General features: G+C 40.6%; 1 protein-coding gene across 1 annotated transcript; it reads right to left on the bottom strand.

Moving 5' to 3' along the window:
• Window positions 1–3,618: 3,618 nt before the first annotated feature.
• zgc:101731 (SNARE_SNAP25N and SNARE_SNAP23C domain-containing protein) lies at window positions 3,619–24,876 on the bottom strand. Its single transcript, XM_036537449.1, has 8 exons — window positions 24,757–24,876; window positions 16,835–16,924; window positions 14,828–14,869; window positions 12,198–12,246; window positions 10,466–10,583; window positions 6,474–6,611; window positions 5,074–5,218; window positions 3,619–4,227 (listed from the first exon to the last, which is right to left on the bottom strand). The coding sequence occupies exons 2-8, from the start codon at window positions 16,904–16,906 to the stop codon at window positions 4,162–4,164; spliced, it is 630 nt and encodes a 209-aa protein (XP_036393342.1). The 5' UTR covers window positions 16,907–16,924; window positions 24,757–24,876; the 3' UTR covers window positions 3,619–4,161.
• Window positions 24,877–25,257: the final 381 nt, after the last annotated feature.

The following is a 25,257-nucleotide window of genomic DNA, read 5'->3' as shown; positions in this document are numbered from 1 at the left end:
CAGAAATATTGTGACAGAATTAGAAAAACACTTGTCAGTGCACAATACAATTTTCAAGGAAACCTCGGACGTTATTTTAATTTTATAACTTATAAAAAATTATAATATTGAAATTTCAGATGGGTATTTTCATGTATTTACTTGGAAAAAACGGCAGAAAATACAATCCACCAAATATCAGATGTTATTTCTTACAAAAAGTGAAAACAATACCATCTGTAGTTCTGTAGCCTTTCTGCCCCCCAAGAATGCGTTATTTCCACCAGTGGTCACATTTATTACATAGCAGTATTAAGTTTGTATTTTAAAATTACACGCAAAAAGCTAACACAAAATAAGTAAACCCGTTATTGTGCGCCTGCATTTATTCTTATTATATAGCCTATATATCAAATCAGGGAAATACAATTTGGCAATCAGGGAGCGGGTGTTGGCTAAAAGTTTGATTTCATTCCAACTCACGTTTGCAATCAGTGGTTATCACCTTGGTTTAGCCGACTATTTTCAGTTATGTTGTGGAATTTCAGAGCCCTGATTACTAACAATCAGGAAAAGGTCACATTTCATACTTATAAAAATAAAAACAAAAATTGACTGAATACTGTCTCGACGTACAAACGCTTTTTTTCCCTAATCTCCTGCATTTTTGCGTTTTCTAAAACGGAACATGACGGGTTGCGCGATTTCTGACAGCACCTGCTCATCGATAACAAATGCGCGAGTCGGAGAGGCGTTCGGCTTTAAATTAACCATTCATTTAATTGCTACTATATCCACCAATGCGCACGGTCTTCCTGGTTCTTTGTTGAACAGTCATAGCTAGCAACTGTAGCTATTATGCGCTGCTCCGGTGTTACAAAACCCGGGCGAGCGCCATCGCTGTCAAAAGACCGTCTTTCGTTTATAATCAACTGTACAAATAACGCGGGGCTAGCGACAGTTATCTGTCAATGAAATGCGTCCACGACCGCTGTCTTAACGCAGAAATATGCGCACTGTGAGAAATTGCAAAGCTTCTACGTTCAGTTCAGTGTATTCGTTTTCAGCCTGCCATTTTGATACACGGCATATTTATAGCGATGTTCGTTCGCTAGCTAGCTAGCTAGCCAAGATTTCTTTGCATATTTTAACGAATGCGTACGCTGCACGTATACGCGTTTTAAATCACAGCAGTACTGACATTCAGCATTTCAGTACTTTAAGGAGTAAGGTTATTTTAAATTACCAGTTCAACGTTGAAATCTATTTTTTTCTTGGACAGTAGACTGAAATCCAGAAACTTCGTACAGTCAGAGAGCCCCTGCGTTGCGCAGACTCAGCTAATGGCCGTTTTTTCCAATCCACACGGACAGCAACGCAGGATCTACGAAGTCCTACCAGAATACGCCTTTGGCACAGAGCCCAAACGGCTGTTTTGCGTATGTGTGCTCAATTACGTAAAAACAACGACTTTTCTAGTGTAAAACCAATGTAACTAAATATTTCCGAAAATTTTCAACATATTATTACAACTACAATTGTTGAATAATAGATTGCATAAATGTCCATGAATATAGAGCTGATTTGTAAATTGTCACAACATAACGTTAGGAAAGTCAAAAGTGAATAGCTGTTTAGGAGTTGTCAGCTATTTGCGTTGCTTCTGAACTTGCATAGCTGAAAGTGCTCAAATAATGAGTCAGGGTTGCATATCAAATAATCTTCTGAAATCGACGCTCTCCCACGTTGTACCATTAGGGGGAGTTATGATGTCTCTCACAATTTCATTTGCTGAAGACAATTTACGTATAAACAATAATTATCTAATGATTTTTAGATATAAAAATCTGTCAGAACAATACATAGCTATGTAAAATATTTTTTTTTGATGCATACTTATAGGAAACATGGGACAGTGCATGTCATGGATATGTGAATTATTTGACACCAAGATATTAAAAATATGAGCACCAAGATGAATATAATATCTATGAACATAACTGAGTAAAATTTAAAGAATAAGAGGTGTTGAAGTAGCATTCTTTCAGGAATAGAGGCATTAGAATGTGTATCATTGAACCAACACCAAAGGCTGCACTTGGCTTTGTATCAAGACTTACTCAACAGCCTGGTATGTTGGCTGCGATATCTGTTGCGTGTCTTCGTCTTTGGTAATGTCTTTGGACACACGACATTCATCAAATACTGAGGCGGACGAAGTAGAGCCGACATCCATTTAATAATCACACACATCCACCAGTACTTGACCATGTCCTGTACAGGTACAGCTGGTTATCATGTACAATTTGTTTACGAAAGATGTACATGGCAGTAAAATGCAAATAAAGTTTGTGATGAAACAACACTACAATACTAAGGATATTATGAAAAAGAAAGTGTTACAAAAAACATGTCTCACAATAGATATTTAACGTGCACGTTCATACCACACCGGTTTTAAGTGCTATACATTGGAGACTCACACCACGTCCAACATCTTTTACAACCCAAGGTCGATAATACCTGGTTTTATACATCTTACATCTATGGAAACACCTACTGTAATGGCAGTATTCTAATCCCTGGAAAGTCAATAGGGAATATGTTGTATATACATTTTTGGGAACAATGCACCGAAGCACTTGATACTCTTTTTTAGGTGACATAGTCAGAGAGATGGTGTGGAAAGGTCTGTCCCAAGATATATTTTGTCACTGTTTACATCTTCCTTAAAATGGAAATGCCAGATTACAATAGACGACAAAGATGACAATAACAACACTGAGTTAGTTAACCAGCTTGCAGATGCAAGAATGATTCTATTTCAAAGTGGAAGAGAGAAGGGAAATTAGGAAGGCATTATAGTTAATATGAATTATAATGTAATTATTCTCCATTCCTATATTAGACATCGCCATAATTGAAAACATCAGTTCATATTAATACACGTTTCTCTGCACTCTGCCCCCATTACATTGAATATACATGGGCATTTCTGTCTATTGAAACAATGTTAAATAACAGTTGAAGCCATTTTTCTCATTTTACCTTCACACTAAAGAAAAGGGATTCATCAAAAATCTGTTCCATAGTGTAAGGATAGCTAATCAACCTTTGAAATAATAATTATAAAAAAATGCATTTTTTAAGTAATTTCTTTTCAGATGAACTAATTAAAATGAACAGTGACTCCCCTATCGGTAGAGGACTAAGGCAAACACTGCAGCCAACTAGCTAAATGTTCTGTCTTTAAATTTGTTTAGACAATCTTGTCATGTTAGTGGAGTGGAACAGAGGTCAGAAAGGTAGTATAACGTTTGGCCACCAGAGGTCAGCAGTGACAATTTTGTCTATAGGGCAGTTTTTTTCAGAAAAAAAACTTGTTCTTTTTAGGCTACTACAAAGAAAATTAAAAAAAATTACCTGAAAATTTACAAGCTTTAGAAATAGGTAAGTGCCTACATTGCATATGGCATCTATTTTTCATTTTTAGACTTCAAAATATGTCTTTTCTCAAAAACATTAGAATAGGGATGAGCATAGGCTTTATAACAAATGTTGTATTATGCAGATATTACATAATTCCTACTGCACGTATAATATTAAAGATTATACTACTAATGGGTATTTTTAGCTGGATCAGGAAGGTTGCTCTTTTTCATACTTTTGAATTTGAAACAAAGGGCTAAACCGTAACTGAGAATCAGTTACTTGTAAGTGAGCATTGATGACCAAGAGAAATAACAAAGGAAGCGAAGCACAAGAGAAGCAATATTCTGAAGTGGAAAAGGGCATTATGGCTAACTCAGTTCCAAGGTTACAGACTCATTCATTTCCTATTTCCTGATGGCTTTCTTTGTGTTTGTCCATGACCACGTGTATGAGTGCATATTTGAAAAAATTGTTAATGCAAGCGTGTGTGTGTGTGTGTGTGTGTGTGTGAGAGAGAGGGGGGGGGGGGAGAGAAAGAGAGAGAGGTAAGTGTGTATTTGATGAGCATGAGTCTGTATGCAAGTGTGAGATGTAGTGGGTGTATATATACAGCATTTATGTGCTTTTGCCAAAGGAAATGTGTGTTAGTGCTTACAAGCGTGCAGATGAGTGTGTGTGTGCTCATGTGTATATGTGTGTATTTGGGAGAACTTGTATGGAAGAGTTGGACATCGCCTCTCCCCTTCTGGTTTATCTGGCGATTAGCTCGTGAGCTCTCTGGTTGGCCTCGCTGATACGTGATTCGTTGACAATAGCCTGCAAAAAAACATTTCCAGACTTTATACACAAAACACTGAAAGCAAGCACATTAAATTGATGTCAGATGGATTTACAGGCGATCATCTAAAACATTTGCATTAAAACATTTACAGGTATATATTACTTTTGCTACTCAATATATGCACTATTATCATCACCTTCCTCCTTCTCACCATTGTCACCGTCATTATCACCATCATCATCATGTGTTTTAAGGAGGTTATACATTTATAAAGGATAAGATGTTTGAGTCTAATGATAACGATTAACAAATATTACTTCCAAGAGCTAACAGAGGCATATGGTTTGAGAATAGGGTGTTCAAATCCAAAATGGATTTGGAGGGCCTGTGCACGTTTCAAAATGATTCAAGCAATTACTGTCCTAATTGAATGACCCAGCTGCTGTTATGATTGACAGGGAACTGGAAGCCTGCCAAATTGCAATTAAGTGAACTGAATCCCTATGGGGACCGATGAGGACTTTCAATTTTGATCCACTGCAGAAAACTACGAGTGAGTAAACCAAGCAAATTCTACACTTGCCATAGAAGCAGTGATAGGAAGTCCAATGCTAGTGTAGAGTAACTTGCAATCTTGAACTATGGATTTCACTTCCCACCAGCACCTTTGTAACCTCTGCCCACTGAACTCATCCAAGGGAGCTCCTTGGGTGTGACAACCGCAACAGGACCACAATAGAGTGCTTTCAAGTTCCGGCCATGTCCTTTCGGCTCCCAACAGGACGTCACTGGAGAGATCTTACTGTGGTCCTGTTGCGGCCGTGCCGCCTGAGCCCCCGGTGTTCAGCCCTGTTTTTTGGCACACACAGCGAGTCCCTGACCTTGCCCTGGATGCGGTCGATCTGAATGTTCTGCGTGTCGATCTCGTTGCCCATGTCCAGCGCCATGCTCCGCAGGTTTCCCAGGATACTGCCCACCTGCGCCAGGTTCTCCTCCATCTCATCCTCCCGCGCGTCGTTCGTCACCCTGAGACACACGTCCAGCATGTCAATCACCAAACCCTGACCCTGGCCCTCTATTCAGCCTAACCACAAAGTGCTTCGTCCATAAATTTTTAGTGATGGATTTCAACAAGTGTTATATTTTTGGGCCTACACATTTTTTTTATTAAATTCAGCAGCTGCTTAGCTCAGGAAAGAAAAAAACACCACACCAAAGTAACACTTAAACAGTCACAAACTGAATTTTTGATTGTATGTGGGGACTGATGAATGGAATACTGTTAAGAATGGAACAGTATATAAAGGGTAACTTTACCTTTACAGAAGTCAGAGAAACCGAGGTGCTGGGGACTAAGAATGTGATGTAATTCTCTGTAATATTTCCATTACATTATTGTTATTTAGCAGATGCTCTTATCCACTTACATACATTACAACATGTTACGCAATGATACAGCTGGATCTTTACTGAGGTAATTCTGGGTCAAGTACCTTGCCCAAGGGCAAAGCAGTAGCGCCCGAGTGGGGAATCAAACCAGCAACCTTTCTGTTATGAGCCGTGCTCCTTAACCACTATGCCACACTGCCGCCCATAGTCATTACGTAACATATTCACATCAGAGGTAATGTTTTTGGCCTCATATCACAGAAAACCCACCAGTTATTACGAAATGACAAATCAGTAAATTGGACATGCCTACATGGCTGTCAGAATTTCAATGCTGGTTTCTGTTTGGACCAGAGGAAATACTGCCCCCTAGTGGCACACCACCAATACTCCTAGTAGTGACCTGATTTGCCCAAGGGATTAGTCTCTGCTAACCAAGGCCAGCCCGACTTCAGTGGTCAAGCAGGGGAAAGCTACAGGGTGGTGTAGCGGGAACGACTTGTGTTGCGGTCCACACTATTCTAAAATGAAAACCATTAATCATTTTGTGCCAAGCCCAACAATTTATCACTGTTGAGAACATCTCACTACCTGGCCTACAAACTAGTCTAGTTTTGTCTGTAGGCATTATTATTTCTGATGCTGTCTCCCAGGGGGGCTGCTACCTGTAGAGAATGCCATCTGTCCAAAGGTTGATCACTCCCTGAAGTATTGACCTTGTTGACTCTTACTTGTACAGGGTAACATCATTGCTTCTGTATTGTATTACCAACATGGCTTTTTCCTCGTGTGGTCTGCACCGAGATGCAGCCGTTACCCGTTAGACCTGTCATCTGCAAATTCCAATCAACCACAGAGCCCTTGTCATTGTCACTTTCACAAGCTCACCCACCTGCGGATGTACCCGCCGCTCATGGTCATCTTCTCCCTCTCGTCCACCACACGTGACGACGGCTGGCTGGACACCACTCCGTCCTGGTTGTTACCCCACACCTTTTTATAGGCACCACTGGCCTCGAAGTCCTTCAGCCTGGCAGTGTCACAGAAAGGGGACATGCGCGTCACCACCAGACCAGAGGATGGCTGTCTTAATAGCCTGTTGAAAAATGTGTTTGGAAATTGCTTTCACTTGTTGTTCCCTTTAGATTCAAGGCTACCTTCTTGTGTTCACTATGCACTTACAACTTTCTGTTTGAAATGATATAAAACTTTTGCCACACAATATAGCATAGAGGTGACTGCAACCCAAATGAACAATAACAATAAATAATTGGTTTGTTTGTTGTTACTGTATTTTATTTCACTTCACATTATCCTTTTCACTAGACTTTATTAGGAAACCTACTTTGGAACTTTAAAGGGTACTTAATGCAACTGGTGTAGAGGAAGTGATGTTATCATTGACATTCAGTTTCTTACGAACAAATTTAGTGGCTTTTTTTTTACTCTGGAAGACTTCGTCTGCCTGACCAGGGGGTGAGTCAAGAGGAGAACGGGTCAGATGAGGTATGCCTTTGCTGTCTCTGAACATTATGCATTGTAAGACATTAATATGCTCTCTGGCATTTAAAGATCCCATTTATTCATATTATCAGGCCAGTGTTTGTGCACTGGCAATGATACATATTGCTTGCAAAATGTAATTTGATGTTAATGTTTTATACTGTGCTCTCTTGATCAGATCATGCTTGGATATCCTTGGTGAAATGACAATGATGGCAAAGCTTGGTCTGAAACATGGTGCAAGTGTAGATATAGAATTACTAGATCTGACATCCCCCTGACAGCCATGATGGAGGTATGCAAGCCTGATGGGCATATATACTGTACCGGTCCGGAGTAGTCTTTGAAAAGTATGATATGAGCTGCTTTGATTTATTGACACTCAAACATCAGGTTCTCTCTGAGCATTATTGAGGAGACTATATTAGGCCTGAACCCATACATACATAGAGCATGTCAGACCTAGTAGTTTTATATTTATAACACCATTGAGGAGTTTTCAGTTTTCTGGAGTTATGGTTCAGCAAGCTGGAGGATATCTATGGTGTTTAATTGATCAGTGCACTCAGATTACAAGAATCACACAGGACAATCTGATGCTCTCCAGCAGTTGATTCCAATTCTTCCAGATGAAAGGATAAAATGGACATTAATTTTTCTAAACAATGTTTTTCTATTAATTGAGAAATGTCTTAAAGCATTGAACAAAACATGCTTGAAGGGTACAGTATTTTTTTTAACCATCCTTTATTAAATAAACTAAAAACAACATGACTCTCATTAATTATTTAAATGTCACCATGTCATTTACTGGTGCTGTAGTGCTACAATGTCACAGCATGCTCAGTGTCCTCAACTAAACAAAAAACTAGCCTCTCTGGTTTGCATTTGTTTTGATGCGACACCTATTTAGGTATCCACTGAATATTAACAGAACTGTGTGGGCCCAATTTCTCAGCTGTATTCCTTTCACTGGTCTTCAGACTATCATAAGACTTACAAAGGCAAAATTTTTCATCAGTAGAATGATATATTGACATATACCTATCATGGTGACTGACATAAAGGCACTAAGCTAAGATGTACAACTTATTCCTCAAATTATTTTTCAGGCTCCGGGCTTTGGTAATTGGTGGTGGGTAGGAGATAGTGTGTTAAAATTCTAATCGCTTTTTCATTAATTATATGCCATCACACTCCAATGAGTATTGCATTACATGTAGTGAGTAAGCCTTAATTGATTCTTCAGAGTGGACTGCTTAATTCCTACAAGCAAAGTTTTTAACCAGTATTTTAAACAGAGCAGAGGAATGGTTGTTTATCAGTCATTTTGATCATAATATGCAATTGATTCTTACCAGTGTTTCTTGTAAGCAGAGTGCACTGCATATGCAAGACTATAAAGCTGTGGGAAGGTTAACATTAAGAGAGCTTGGCATATCCTGGGAACAATTTGGTATGATGGTGTTGTGCATTCCATCATTCCTTCTGTCCATTCCACAACCCCATAATAAGACCTCAGGCTGCATCCCTTTCACAAGCAGTTCACAGAGAGGAGCATAACAGGTGGGTCTTCTCTTCTGCCTGTGACGGATTCTTACACCAAACCTTGGCCTCCTTTGCCATACATTTCACCTACCACAGTTGTTATACATCTCAGGGATCAGACAGTTGCTGAATGTAAGACAATGACAAGCAACAGTGAAATGCTTCAATTGGTTCAGATAAATTCATCCTCATGTAAGAAAATTTAAGAAAATTTAATTTAAGATTACGATGCAGGTCAGTCGACAGAGCAACTAACATATCTGGTCTATGCTTTGGAATAGTGCTTGGTGCATGCTGGGATAGTCACACCAAAAGCTAAATCTGTGTTAATTACTACAGAATACAGACCCTTTTCCACAGACTGAGACATATAGGAAATGGTGGTAAGTTTTTGCTTTTGAGGACAAACTTAAAAACACAGAGCAGAGGGCAAGCAGACGTGCAGGCAAGCAAGCAGGCAATCAGGCAGGTGTTGATGAAGTGGGCCTCTAAGTACAGCCTCTGGATCAGCTTTGGTTTTTGTACAAAATGGAGGGGATCAGAAGAGGGTTTGGATTAGCTGATCTTGAGTCAGTAACCTAGGGGCACAGTCCAAGCAGAGCATTCGAGCACACTGACAAGCTCAAAGGGGGGGTAGGCCATCCTTATAGGCCCCTCCTCCCCCGCACCTACTTATCACAGGAGCACAGACCACAGCATTTGCCCAAGTCTGTGAGGTTCTTTTCGGCCTCCCTCATATCCTGATTGATCTGGTCCAGGCCTTCCTCGATTCGCTCCAGTTGCTCTGAACAATGGGAAGGGGGAGACCGGAGGGGAAGGGGACAGGGTGGGGTGGAGGTGGGGGGTGAGGGGAGGATGGATGAGGGTGGAGAATGGGTGGGTGTGGGGCGGGGGGTGTGGAGAGTGGGTGGGGGGTGGGGTCGAGACACACACAACAGCTCTCTGACCAAAGCACTGCGACAGACTGAAGCGAATAGCTGTCCAATGTACGCCACAGATGATTGAATTCAAGAAATGAACAAATAAATAAAAGCACAATAAAACAATGTATGGTCCACAAGGCATGGAAGCAAAGCAATCATTGTGTGAATAGAAGGTACATTATTGTAAGAGCAGACTGCTTCCTGATACTATAAATGTAAACACAGACTGAATCTTTTCATGAATTAAACATGGAGCTATTCTGGATAAATGCAAAGGGCAAGTTGCTTCTTGTCAGAGGTGAATGCACCATGCTACAATGCCCATTGTAAGTATACACCCTCGGGGTTTGGCATTGAACCTGACTGAGCGTGTGAAACAAGCTGTCAATCCTGAAATGCCAGACTCACATGCATAAACCGGCATACAGACTTGCACATACGCATACAAAATTACGCAACGCACGCTCACTTACTCACTCAACGGCACCACAAGCACACACATACACACACACACACACACACACACACACACACACACACACACACACACACACACACACACACACACACACAGGAAACTGCATTTACAACATGGTCATTTTTGGACTGGGGTGCAGCTTTAGTGGATTCTCTCTCCTCAGTTAACTGTAAAAGGTCCCACTGTGTATGTTTGGGTGACAGCAGCCCTGCAGTGCTCTTCTAATCACACAATCACTTCACGGTACAGCGGCACAACTGAACCACGACATGGAGAAGCGCCTCTGTGGGGACAGGCCTGCATGACTGACAGACCCACTGACTGGCTGACAGATGGAGAGTGGCTGCGGGAGGCGGGGCCCAGACTCAGTGACTGACAGGTGATGGGTGGTGCTGGGGGCGGTGCCTGGGGGCAGGTAGGAGATGGACCTACTTGGCACACGGGCAGACACACAGCCCGCAGCACTTGGCCATGTCAGTGAGGTTTTTCTCTGCCTCCTTCATGTCCTGGTTGATCTGATCCATGCCCTCGTCGATGCGGTCCAGTTGCTCTGCCCGTGTGGGGCAGGATGGCAGCAGGAAGAGACACAGCAGGACACACACACCCCACCCATACACACATATATATGCACATACACACACGCACACAAATACACATACACACACACACACACAAACCCCACGCAAACATAATAAAAATATGTATGTACATACACACACATGCGCACATACACACACACCCACACACACACACACACACACGCACACACACACACACACACACACAAACACACACAAACCCCACACAAACATATACACAAACACGTATGCATGCATGCACACATGCACGCACACACACACACACACACACACACACAAAGTATGCACATAAACATACACCCCAAACACAATCACACATGCACATGAACACCACGTCAAGATTACACATCAGGGACTAAACACCAAAAATCTCCAGCAGTTCAGACCAGTGGTCAGGGCTGTCGACCTAATACAGAACATCCACACAGCATTTCTAAAAAAAATGTAATGCTGTCGGATTCTGCAGACATCGCTAAAACCACCACATACAGAATTACATACATTCCAAGAATGTTATATACTTATTTTAAAATCCCAGACAGGTTCCTTTGTTAAACCCATGAGCTAAGCATCTGCAATGTGCTGAAGGGAAAATCCTGTTCCTCACATGGATAACATGTAATTAAAGTTGGGTCAGCCTGTTGAAAGGTACTGCAACTGCTTCAGCGAAAACCCAAGTGTTAAAATGAGTTTCACAAAGTGTGAAAAAATACAGGCATTGGCACTGTGGATAAGTCAGGAAATATGTTTTACAGTCACTTCCTTTGCGAAAAAGCAACAATGAAATCTAAAATGTAAGGAACGTGTAATAGAGTGCAATTGCAAAAAAATGCCAAATTAATTTATGCAATTTTCATATATTGCAGTCTGCCGGTTTAATTTTAGAATAACTCTTCAATGCATGTATATCATGTAGTATTATACTGGATATACCAGCAATGTCCAGTCTGTGTTTTAGCATAAATTGAAAACACATTATATTCTGAATGTACCACCTTTTACGTTTTTCATAATGGTACTTATTCTACTGAACCAGACAGACTGGAAATAAAAAAAGAAAAAGAAAAAGGGATCTAGGCTGCCCACTTCTCATCCTATTATTCTGTTCTCGTGAGACTGAGCGGAAATTAATCTGATGGTATCTGCTTCTCATACTTTCTCGCAACAACCCTATCTGTGGAGCGATATGGCAGCGCCTCAGAAATAACCCACATGAGATTGTGCTGTGTAGGGCCTGTGTCTGGGAAGAGATGGCTCTGGGTAAGCTGTGTTACAGCAGTGCCACAGAGAAATTCGCTATGTGTTTCTTTTCAGGGTGCACCCATGATCCAGGTCAAATGACCATAATCTTCTCTTATTACAGTAAATGATTTTTTTCTGTTTGTCTCACCTGCTATTTTATGTGAAACAGGAAACCTGTTTAACCCTATTTTGACAATATTATATCATGGTTACATTATTAGCCCGCTAAGGGCTGGCATTAGGAACAACTATTTTCCCTGGAAGAAAACTGTGATATAAAGAACAATGAGAAAGAAGTTTGTGTTATTGTTGGACGTCAGTACCTCCTTGCTCATCCAGCATGACCAATGTCCGGATCCCTGCATCTTTACTCTGTTGAAGACATAAATGGAATGAGACAGGCCTGGACAGTGCATGCATTCAATTTGCCATATAACACACACAACCCTTCCTGATTCAAACAATTCCCCCTCATAATACCCGTCTTAATCGCAATGCTCCCAGTTATCCTATGTGAACTGATGCCCACCAGTAAACATATATATCTATCATTGTTCCCCCTAACTGTAAACAATATTAAGCTCAACTCACAAGTGCACAACATCTGCACTCATGCAAGAGCACTGGCGTGCAGTGAATGCAATCCCGTGCACTCACACAGCAACAAGGGCTAGCTGTAATACTACAAATCCCACAATGCCGATGAAACCCATCCAGCCTCCACCTTAGCAAAAACAAGAGCATTCTAGAGCAATGTGAAGCAAAATTGTATTTTGATATCTGTGGACACATGGCACAATGAAGGTGAAGGGCAAAGGATCAAGCCATTGGATTCAGCCTGCTTTTTCAAATTCCCTTTTAATATTTTTAGGCAATTGCAAATAAAAAGCAATATGTGCATGTGAGACAAAAAATCAAGAATATATATGTTACACTTTTATGAACCTTAAAATGAATGAATTGTCACTTCCTCTCATGTCATTTGCAGATTCATTTATCCAGATAATTATATGTAAAATATATACTTATACATTAATTTCAATAATATAAATAATTTTATTATAAATCATACAATTATACAATAATGCCAATGCCTACATACATGTGTTATGTGATTTCTGCTTTTATGTGTTCCAACATGTATGCTTTAGAAAAGTACTTGTTACAAAAATATTCCACGATGACATATTTATGAAAGCAGCAAAAGCTCATAAATTTATAAAATACAGCTTCTTTCACATTTATTGAAATACGCATTCCTTGCGTTTCAAATGTACATTTTAACATGGATTACATCAACATCATGTCGCAACATCTGCATAAAAGCATGCACAATCACAGCCGAATTGGACAGGGCAAGCCTGAGTGGATGTATACAGCATGTACCAAGCACATTAAACCAGTCCAAAGCCTGTAAAAGGACACCTGACCCTAAATAATTCTGTGGTTAATTTCAATTCTGCATTTCCTATCGATGAGTTTCTGACCTTTCGGCATCTGGATTGAATTTCTAGCCTGAGTTTAACAGATATGCAGACCTCGGCATTGTCACCCTCAAATATATTTCCACGGGCTGCTTGGGTTATGATGCTACTGTGAGAGTGTGACAGAGGAGCGGATGGGAAGGGGAAACAATTGCAACAATATAGAGTTGAGTTTCTGCCTGCGGGTGAGGAGGCGCGCAGTAAATACAGGGCCAGACCTTTTCAGAAAAACAGAGGAAGCGAAGAAAGAAGAGGCCAGGACTTCTCTTTCTCTGCAGTAGCAGTGGGTTATGGGTATTTGTCATAAAGGGCAGGAGATCACTGTCTTGACGGTAGTGGGGGGATGGGGTGCTCTGAGACTCCATTGAGCCTGTGTGTCTTTGTTCCCAGACATCCAAACGCACTCCCTTCTTCAAATGACTGTACATTTCAGCCACACATTAACAGGCCTTATGGAAGTTTCTCTATCATTGGCTGACATCACTGCTCCTTTTTATCATATTTTGTGTAATCGACCTTCATAAACTGCTGTGTTACGGCCCAAATATAACAGCTTTTGACTTATCAGCTAATCAACAACTGAAGCTGCAAAGAAAAGCTTATGTTTTGTTTTGTCATTTCCCCTCTCGGCCAATGATGTTGGTCCCCTGTTCTCAGTACCAACTGACACAGACATGCTGCTGTATGTGATTTCTTATGTCAGAGAAATAGTGCCGTCTTTACATACATTCCAACTGGAACTGTTAGTGTGATTCTCACTGTACTGTTGTTACATCTTTCTTTGAAATACGGTGTTACAGAATTATTTAGTGTTCCTTTTGGTGAGACCATTTAGTCTTCAACATCTCACCTTTTCAGATGTATGTTATTTAATGGAACCAATGCAAAGGGAAACTACAATGTGCTGGTTTGATTTGGATTAGGGATTTTTCACCCGGGGCCGGTGATAAGACAAATGTTTTGCTGAACGATCAAAAACATCAAACCACTTATTGGAACAATAGGAGGAAAGAATAAACTTTAAGAATAAGATACAAGAATAAGCTGGTGTGTGAGGCAAGAGCTGTTTGTTGAAAATGTTTCACATTCCTGCATCAGAACAGGACAGAATTCAAATACTTTGCTTTGCAGTTTGATCTTAACTTTGAATACCAGAGTCAAATCAGTAGGTGTTCTGAACATTAAATGTTATTCATTGCACTCATCTCAAAACAACAGGAAAGGACTACATATTAGAAATAGAAGCAAACTTTTGGAAAAAAAACAACTATTATTCAAAGATGAAGGTAAACAGCAATGTAGGAAGGCTGAATTCCACCTACACTTACCATCAATTAATAGCTGTTGCTATTATCATTACACTCTTGTAATTCTATAAGTTACAGTAAAGTAGTTCTACTGTAAATCTACAGGGATGTATGATGTGTAATCCTTATGATGTCACAGAGATGTGCTAGACACATCCTTACCTCTTCAACCAGCTGCATCATTCTACGGGTACTCTCCAGAGACTGCAAAAGAAGAGTAGAGTTCCACAGAGAATTAGCAAGCAAGGAGACAACACCCCCCCCCCCCCCACACACACACACACACAATGTAAGGTGATTATTTGTATTTCTCTTTATGCATGACCTATATTTTAGTAAATATAAACCCTTTTGTCACAAACAGTGGATGAATATGCGGATCAATTTAATGTGTAAATGTGCTGTAATATATATATATATATATATATATATATATATATATATAAAATGTCCACACTCCACAGTGAAAACATGTGAAAACTGGGCATACAACTGAACATTTTTGATGGTTGTATTTATTTGTAATTTAAAGGTCACATGTTTTGAAATATGTAGTGTGTCAATTGACCTGTTAATTGTTAATTTCATTTGAGTTAACCACAATGTTCTCAAAGAGGTCTTGCCATTCATTTTGATGATCACTCTTCATAGCAGTCAGCTACTTCTCATTTTTTTCAGATCTTAGTTTGAAAACATGCTGACATGTTACTTTCACTTTCACCCTCTCATGGCAATGAGAGATACAATGGTGATCCATTTACAGCTCTAACAGGACATTATTTTTGGCCTATCTGCAAATATACCGGTGCATTTACAAGGACACACGACCCAATCTGATTATGTGACTTCCTACCTGTGACAAGTTAGTGTACTTATATCTTGCATTACAGGGAAAACAGAAAAAATCTGCCCTTGACATAACAAAGTGTGTTAAAGATCACTCTGCCTCTAGTTGTCGACAGGTTCAAAGTGTGGTTCAGTCTTGTGATACTGGGGTCAGTTTGTAACACAACAGGTAGTATGCTGACTATTTATGGATATGATGCCAGATATCAATGTACAGTATTTGCCGGAGTGCCCATATGATGTGTGGATAGCAATACCTATACTTGAATTTCATACTCTGAATTGCACCCTTGAGGCTTCAGTCAAACTGCTAGTGTATAAAAATGTGGTAGTCAGACCAAGATGTTTTGAGAAATAAATTCAGTTCTCTGAAAAACACCCAAAGGGCTTTGTTGAACATTGCAGGTATTTTATCATTTAGCCCCAATTTCATCCAGTGTTTGTTGAGTGGGGCTGAATCCTGTTGTGTTTGTGCAGAGAGCATGCCCAATGGTATTCCTCGCCTGAAGCACAATTTGAGCCGGAGACGACCTGCAGTAACCCCATACCAGAGGGGAAAACAGCAGGGAATAAGGAGATGGGTGATGTCATCCCTGTTACAATAACGAGGACTGCCAGACTATAAGGCTATCACTGATTAATATAGTACACAAAGAAACAGTAATTCATGTTAACCCCTATTGAAAATGTAACAAATCTCTCAGTATAGACATATGTTGCCTCTGACTGTAGGTGTATTACTGTTAAGAAAATGAGGAATGGCAGATTGATTTGATTTGAGTTAAATCAGACTAAATATAATATCCATATATCAAGAAGGTCATTCCATGTTGTTTGAGTTCATTTGTCTAAATATGAGTTTGTTGACAAACCAGATGACTTCTTGTTCTTGTTTTTTTCTCATCTTGTTTATTTATTTAATCTTCCTTTTGTCTGATATATGATGATGAATTTTTGTCCCATACAGTCCCCTTTTATTCTACAAATGCATTATGCAAATAAAAATTATTATTATTTTCATTAGTGGTAGTAGTAGTAGCAGTAGTAGTATTAGTTGTAGTAGTAGTAGTAGGATTCCACACAAACTCTACAGATCTACAGCTAAACAGTACAGAATGATGTTATTGGAATAGAGAAAGGCTATTTCTTCACAAATTAAATTTTGCATGACACTAGCACTCTTCCCTTGCAAACCAGGAGTCTATTCCATAGATGTAATGTTGAGTCTACACAATTCCTCTTCTGAACCAAATGAAGTTTCTGTTGGCAAGAATTCCTTCTGAACTGAAAAACGCAACCATGGAGCTTGTTGATCGAGATTACCTCATCTGTAACCTGATTGGCCCGTCTCTGCAGCTCCTCCAACTCTGTCCTCATGGCTGTGTCAGCGGCCATCTTACCTGGGCACTACAGCTACAGAGAGGGGAGAAGAGAGGGACAGTCACATGTCATACCAGTCACATACTCCTCAGTTACTGCCCATCTCTCTAACTGCTGAATAGCTGGTTATTCAACTTTACTCTTCAGAATGTGGTGCGTTTTCCTTTTTGTCAGAGAATAAAGGCATTGTGAAGGACGGAAAATATACTCTGTAAGATATAAAAAAAGATGAGTAATATAGAAAAGTTGACACAGAGGTGCAAATGTATTTAATGAGATTTTTTAATGGTGTGTTGTACAAAGATGGTATGTAATGCACAAAAGCAAATATATATTAAAACAAGGGCCTTTCAAAATATATATTCAGGCTAAGAATGCAGTGTGTTTTACTTCACAATGAGCCTTTTTCAGGTTGTTTGGTTGCAAATGTCCACTTTATTTGATTTGTGACCGTCTTCATCGCCTCACGCTCCATTTGAAAAAACACCCCATTGGGTCCATCATCATACCCAGATCAAGGCTGCTCATCTCTTTATATATTCTGCTATGTTGTTGAAATCATTTCACCCACATCATGTTTAAATCATTACACATCCATACCTCACACATTGCTCCATCCCCTTGTTATTACACCACACAGAATGTTATGAATGATTCATCAGATCGGACTAAAAATATATTCATATTCTATCCAGCTTGTTCATTTTGCCTCACACGCCAAGTGCATCTGATGAAAGCAGGAAACCTGGAACGAGACGCAAAGATCCTGCTAATGGTCGTGCATGTTGAGAATAAAGAGAGATTTTAATGAGATGTCTGGTTATTCTCCTTAACAGGACAGCAATATTTTCCCACTCTTGTACTATGTTTGCAGGCTCATTTGGCAAAGGTGACCTTACGGCTTCAGATATCTTAGCAAACATGGGGCTCTCAGAGGTCACATGGAGTTGGCTCTTCAGCCTGCAATGTTTGATGTCTGGAGATCAAGCTAAGACTGGAGAGGCAGTTAGCTGTATTGTTGTGTACACACTCACTGTTTCCCACAAAACAAGCCCAGCAAGAAAAAGGGATCGTGAAGAAACCTAGCTCAGCAAGTTGACCATCTGTCTTTACCGTGTGAAGTGATAAACGAACACTCTGTCGTCCTTCAAATGGGCACCTTGTTACTTGCAGAATCATGGGAACGGTAATATGAGCTCTGATATACTGTGATGCATAATTAGTATTAATTAAAGAAATATAGTTCACAATGAAATAATGTAAAAAACACACATTTTGCAATATTGCAATACAGACACATTATCTCAATTAAAAAAGACTCAGGGAAAGACTCAGGGAAACCTTATAACCAAGTAATTTCGCGTGATGATTAAAAAAATACTGTTTAAAAAAATCTCCAGAAATCGTGTGCAGCAATTCAAAACAATGCAACTGCCCTTGCTTTCTAAAATGGTTATTAACATTATCAAATGCCAACCAAGTTTTATGTGCTTACACGTTTACATTTTCCATAAACAGTCCCTCTCTCACTTCTCTGTTCAATGCTTCCCAATGGCGATATGGCATCCAAATGATCATCTAATGCAATTAGACGTTGCTTAGGCAAAAGATGTAACATAAGTGCAATTCTCTTGATACTAAAATTCAGATCATAAGGAGGGAAACAGCAGAAATAAAAGGCTAAGCTGTGCGTTTGTTCGAGTCAGTATGGTTGACAGTGGAAAAATATTTTTACAAAGATTAAGATTCAAGCGCAGTGTGCTAATGTCACACCTAGTGCAACAACAATTACAGTGTCAGCTCCAAATAAATGTAAGTATTAATACATACAAATACAATACAAAATGTCTTAAATTTCATATTTAAGGATATTCATGTTATTTCTTAGGTCCTGAATGATATGTTGGCAAAGTCCTGAAATGCATCTCCTTATATACCATGTAATTTGATATCCCTAAAAAAGAAATGTCTGTGTCTGTTATCAACTTTATGGAACACACTGACTTCATTAACCTAGCTAAGTCTCTGTGTCTATTTATGTGATAATTCTATAAATGACATATCTTTTACAAAACAGAGGTAACAGAGTCTGCCTTGTCATAAATCACAAACAGGCTGTTGCCATTGTACCACTGGAAAGAAATGTTTGCCTTTGTTCCTTGTGTAGAAACACAACTTTGTAAATCCAGTGCGGAATGTAGGATTTTAAATCATAACTTATTGTGATTAACCCTGAATAAAGGTAGGTTCTGCACAAAATCCTGAAACAATACAATTTTATGTAGACTTTTAAATTCATGATTTAATAACCATGAAAACCATCTTTTTAATTTCCTGGCATCCATTCTATTGTTGGTATGTCAATAATAGTCCTTTATGGTACATCTACATTTTAAACCTCCATGCTGACAATATTCTCAATTTTTTCATAATGTGCAGTTGTGGTCAAACCATTTTCGACAGGGTTCTGTTGTGGTCACCAGACCAAACAGACCTGGATCACTAGTATCAAACTACAGTGTTTCCAGCATACGGCCTTGGCATCACCAGTTCTGCCTGTCGTCTGCCTTTCATTGATTTTGCTAAGTTCACATTGTGCATTACAACAATGGAACCAAAGGGCCATGTCAAAACCTACTGTTGTTCAAACAGTCTTGTGTTACCACTTATTCAGTACCGGAATAATGAGTTCTTATTTTGCTCAGACTCACTGGTACATAAACCCACGCATCTGCATGCATGCACCTACACTCCTTTGTACTGAGGGAGTCAAGCTGGTGATGTACTGCACTATAACGAGGTTATAATTACAGACCAATTACTGCATCATGTAGGCAACATGCTGGTTCCAGGGCTGAGTGAGCGGGAGAGAGAGAGAGAGAGAGAGAGAGAGAGAGAGAGAGACAGAGAGAGAGAAAGATTTCAAAAAATCTGGTAGCTTGTTGGTTATTCTACTTTTCAGTTACACTGTTTCTTATGCTTAATTTGCTTTGAGAAACTTCCTGCTAATGTTTATCAGATCAGTTTGGCATATGTACTGCACGAGATCTTTAACAGCAACAGAGGTTTACCCAGACATTTACCCTGGCCAAATTCCAAATCTGGCTCTTCCAGTCTGGTCACCTGATCATCCCTCAACTAAATTTCTTAATTAGATCATATTCTCTTTACAATTACTGACGTGCAGTCAGTGCTTTGCCACAAAATGGCTGCTCTACCTCACCCAGACAAGTGCCAGACGAGGTAGCTAGTAAAGTTACCCCATCACAGTACAACGCTTCAAGAAGACTGGATGAAAGATGCTGTAGAAACAAAAGCCATTGAACATACTGCTATTCAACAGTGTTCATTTGATCAAGAAAAAAATGTAATACAGCTTTTCACATTATGTCCACTGCAGAGCTATGGGGATACTGGAGACCTCTGGTACAGCAGATTTTCAATTGACTTTCTTTTTTTTTCGATCAGCGCAACATTCCATACTGATTATCAAGCAGATTCATAGGTGGTCCCTCTAATTAAGAGAGCACTGCACCCCAAATAGCAGGATAACCTTCAGGGCTCAGAAGGACTCCACAAACTGATATAGCCCTTTGATGAAGTGAACAATAATTAGCACATGATCAGTCCTTGGGAAGCAACCAGGGGGGTTAAGGGGGGTTCCAGGCATCTCCCAGGCAACACTTGACAACATTCCTGTGATGTAGAAACGTTATTTGACGCCGCCAGCATGTCACAGCAACAACGGCAGTGAGCCCTGCGTCGACTGGGGTGGGCGAGGCTGGATCTTCAGGGGGATCCAACCTGCAGGCATTACACACAGTCCCTGGAGCCCAAAGGATATCGCAACAACAACACCAATGTTTGCTCAGTGCCAGGTACAGACGGTTATTCTGCGGCAAACAAGTTGGACTCGTTAGATGTAATGCACCCTCAACGAAAACCAGTATTTAGAGAATAGCAGGAAAAGCTGGTTCTGGGGTTCGGCGCATCAGTTTATGCACTAAAGGCCATAGTTCACACAGACATGCAGCATGAATGCACCACAGAGGCCTCAATGACTTGACCCTCTGTTCCTGACATTACGCAGCATGGTCAGAACGCATCAGTAATGATGCTGTGAGGAATATAGTGGTGACGCTGAGGGAACGTTAGGTGTTTGTTCCCATGGCAACCCCTGTGGTCTTATAAAGCCTACGTGCAATTACTGGGCTGTAATCTGCATTACATATTTTGAACGTTTCCCAAGGATTTTGGTCCCATGGTTGCCACTTTTTTTTCCCTCCCAGATCAGAAAGCCTGCTGCAGTTAGTCATTCAGTGTGTCTCTGGAGAGCGGAGCTACAGGTTTATCTGACGTCTGCGGGTTGGACAAAATGGAATCTGCCACACACATGCACCGCACCTGGTGTATCAGACAATACATCTCAGCAGCTTCCTATTCCAGTCATGCCTGGCCCACACACTAATGGTGCCAACGACAGATAAGCAGACAGGTCTTAGGAAACCTCATTAAAGTGTACATTCATTTCAGCTTAACAATTAATAAATTATCCAAACATACGATCGGAAGGGACCTTTTCAACACCTACTTTAACATGTGAGTCAAAATGTAATTACAGTGTCAGTTTCAGGTGAGCCCCTGCCAGGAACTGTTCTATAATATGAACCTAATTAAGTGAGAATTAGGAGAATTAGGTGTGAATGGTCATGACAAAATACAACAAGAAGAATATAATCTAGACAGGTGAGGTTCATTAATGACTCTAAATCTAAGCATGCTGCTTGCTGACAGCCAGAATAGCCAGGACATGGATTATAGATGTGGAGAAATGATGGGGTTTGCACTGGCTGATACCACATTGCAGCCTGTAGCTTTTATGTGTTTCCTGCCTTTCCCGAATGGAATTCCACAGTGGCATATAATTTTGACCAACAAACTACTGTTCACCCAGCGGTCAAGAAAATAAAAGAGAGAAAAGAATAAAGGACCCTATCACAATGCGATGTGAGAGGGCTTAGGATAACAGTCTGAGTTATCGTCAGTGTACGCTCTGAGAAATGAATAAAACAAGAGGATTCAAATGAGACAAGCCACGCTGAATCACAGCTTGGCAGCTGGGGAAATTGGCACCTCGGGGAGCGCCCGCTTCTGATGCCTTTAAAATGGCTGATTAAGTGGAGTGAGAGGTGTATAATTATCTTTTACAAGAGTGCATTTGCTCGCCGGAGCGTGCACTCCCCTCTGACTATGCTCCTTGGAAGAATCTATTTCTGGTGGGTCCATTAAAGAGATTTTCAAGACATTTCCCCCCCGCTCTCTCGTTCTCTCTCTCTCCCGCGCAAAAACCCGTTTTTCAGGCAGCGAGATTGTCCGGAGGCTTTTAGGGGCACGGAAGCAGTCATCTCAGGCTCCGACACGTCTGGACAAACATCAGGCAGGCAGTGGGGGTACCAGCAACCAAAGCACCGGGCACTCTGGAGCTGGATCGCAGTGGCGTGGCACATTACCGCTTTGAACTCTGGCCAGGGACTAGATAGCTGCGGGTTGAATTCCCTCGCCAGGCACAGCTGTTGCACCCTTGCATGAGGTAATTCATCTGTCGCAAAAGTAGCTCTTTTAAAATACTAAATACGGACGTTTATTCATGGGCTGCGGGGTACACGCGAGATCTGATTGCTGTCACTCTGGGAATCTGATTTGCTCGTTAAGACTGTTGGTCCCTTCCACCAGCTGAGCTCCATTCTTGCCCACTCCTAATGCAGGTCTGATTAGCAATATTAAGAACAATAACTGGAATCATTAGTATATGCAGGTAGGATTAGAGGATTAGCACAATATCATGCTGAAAAACAGAGGACAGTGGAGAACTCATCACTGGGGACCCGCCCTGTTGCCTCTTACGTCACTAAATTTTCTGGGCACCTGCGATAAGTTGCACAGAAACTAGTACATACCCACAGCACTAGTATCAGGCACCCCCACTAAAGCCCAAATACTATTCACTGGACAGCCACACCCAGGTACACGACCCTACTCTGACTCTCTCGTAGCATTCCATTTGGGTGAGCATGGAGCACGTCCAGACCACCAACACTGCTTGTAAGTTTTAGACCACGTTACTAAAAGGCCAAGACCCCTTAATGTAATATGACCACCACCCGTCCCAAGACAAGGCCTTGGCCTTGGATTTTCTATTAGAAAAATGAGTTTTTACTTGTAACTTGTAATGTTGACATACACACAAACACACACACACACACTGGTGACTTTGTCTGAATACTACCTTTCAAGTATGATTTGTCTCATTTCTTTGCATCGGTTCTGCTGATGTTATTAGCTAGCATTATTCATTCATCCATTCCATACTGCACATTATTACAGTGGAATCAAGAATGGGAATGATACGTTCTTTGGCTAAAATAGTAAAAAAAAAAAAAAAAGTGTAGTAGAGCAGTGTTGCGTTACTGTATCGGTTAGAGGAATGTTGTAGTGACGTAGTGTTTCGAACACTGCTCTACTGTAGTGGTGTTTTGGTGAGAGCAGTGTTGTAGTGACTTTGTGTTTTCAACAATATTCCAGAAGTGGACAAGTTGAAGATTAAATTGCAGCGTCAGAGCAATAAAATCCACCTGCCCAAATGAATAAATTACAGGATGCACACGATGCTGTGCTATACTGCGTCTGTTAAGCAAATACGTTATTTAATGACAGTTCTTATTAGTAAGGGCAGCTGTCGCTTTAAGATGTTTGTTAAGAAACACCAAACCCCTCCAGAGTTAAGCAGCCCCACGATGAAGAATTAGCTCTTGCTCCATGGGACTCCAGCAGTCGACTGCGAGCACAGCAGTACAAAATGCTTAAGCATCACGATCATTACGTGTTGAAAAAATTCTTAGTTCCCACATGTGAACTTCTTAGGATATGTTAAACGGTCCACTCCAGCCGTCGAGAGATTGCGCAATTTTCTACATAATATATAGCAGATGTTTTGAACAAGTTCAGTACATAACACCTGTTATCATATATTATTCATGAAGGGAGGGTTCATAAACTCAAAACTTTGCAGCACAAATATTTGTGTAATTATTTGTTGCAACACAGTTAACCATCCATGTGTCCATACAACGGCTAACATAGAGCGGAGTTCAGATCAAGCTTAAGAAACCCTCTATTAATCAAGAATATTTGGCCAGTGGTCATTTTCTAAAATATGTTTTATTGTCTCGAGCCTTTAGTACAGACTGCCCTCCATCCTATTAGTGCATTTGCACATGCATTCACCTTTCGATAGTCAACAAACTACGATCATCACCACACGCGCTTTTTATACTGTGACATAAGCATGTGTACAGAGTATCCGGTTACACGGAAAGACTATCGATTCAACTGACCAGTTGTGTAATTGTTTAATTTCCTGTAGCATACCTTACCCGTGAAAGAGACGAGCCTGTAACCACCTTGACGTCAGTTTTTCACACGATAAATACCCTGATGCCTCCTTTCTCCCTTGTTTTTCCAAGTAGCATTTCACAGTTTTCATAACGGATATGTTGTAAACTAATTTAAAAAAATGAAACATTGTTAGTAAAAATTGGTCAGAGGAGTTTGTTGAAGATTTTCCATGCATATTTTACGCCCGATGCGCAGTTATCGGTACAAGTAATTATCACGCTGCAACGACACAAAAGCCTTCTGGCAACAAAAAGTATATTCATCACCCACGCGCAAAACATGGATACTGTCTGTTTTTTAAATTCTACAAGTGCATTAAAAACGACCTCGCGGTAACATCGACGCGCAGTGAGCTAAACACAAAGTTTCAAAAGTACCTATGTATTTTTGATATTTGCTTCAAAACTTACCTAGCTTATACAGATGGTCAGGTTTGCTTCGTATCTGCCCTCTAACTGCGAAAGCGCATTCAGCACCACCTGTGTTTGCTTATTGATCTGATTTCAGCATCATCTCAGCAGCACTGTCTTCTTCAGGTATACAGCCTCCAGGTAAATTTAACTACACGCCCCTCCTTACTGCCACTCTCCCATTGGAGATTGTATCGCAGCAGTTACGCCACCGAGGAGGAAGTGTCCGTGTCATTCGCTAACCGATCGTCAATCCTTGCCATAAAGCCTTGCCCACAGATTGGTAGGATTCTTGTTGCTCCGGCAACTGGTACCTGCGCACGTCATGCGCTGCTCTGTGCCCTCTCGTCCAGTGTAAATAAAGTTTATTGTGAGCTGGGTGTATTGTTCCACCGCGTATTGTGCCACTTAATTGCTGGGTTGATTAACTCTAACCGGGACTACACAAGTTCATAATGATGTTCATCTTAACTGAGAGGCGAATGGCATACGAACAAATCT

The sequence above is a fragment of the Megalops cyprinoides genome, chromosome 9 (assembly GCF_013368585.1).
Source record: "Megalops cyprinoides isolate fMegCyp1 chromosome 9, fMegCyp1.pri, whole genome shotgun sequence".
NCBI lineage: Eukaryota > Metazoa > Chordata > Actinopteri > Elopiformes > Megalopidae > Megalops > Megalops cyprinoides.
The sequence above is the reverse complement of the archived record's forward strand: the minus strand, read 5'-3'. Positions and strand labels throughout refer to the sequence as shown.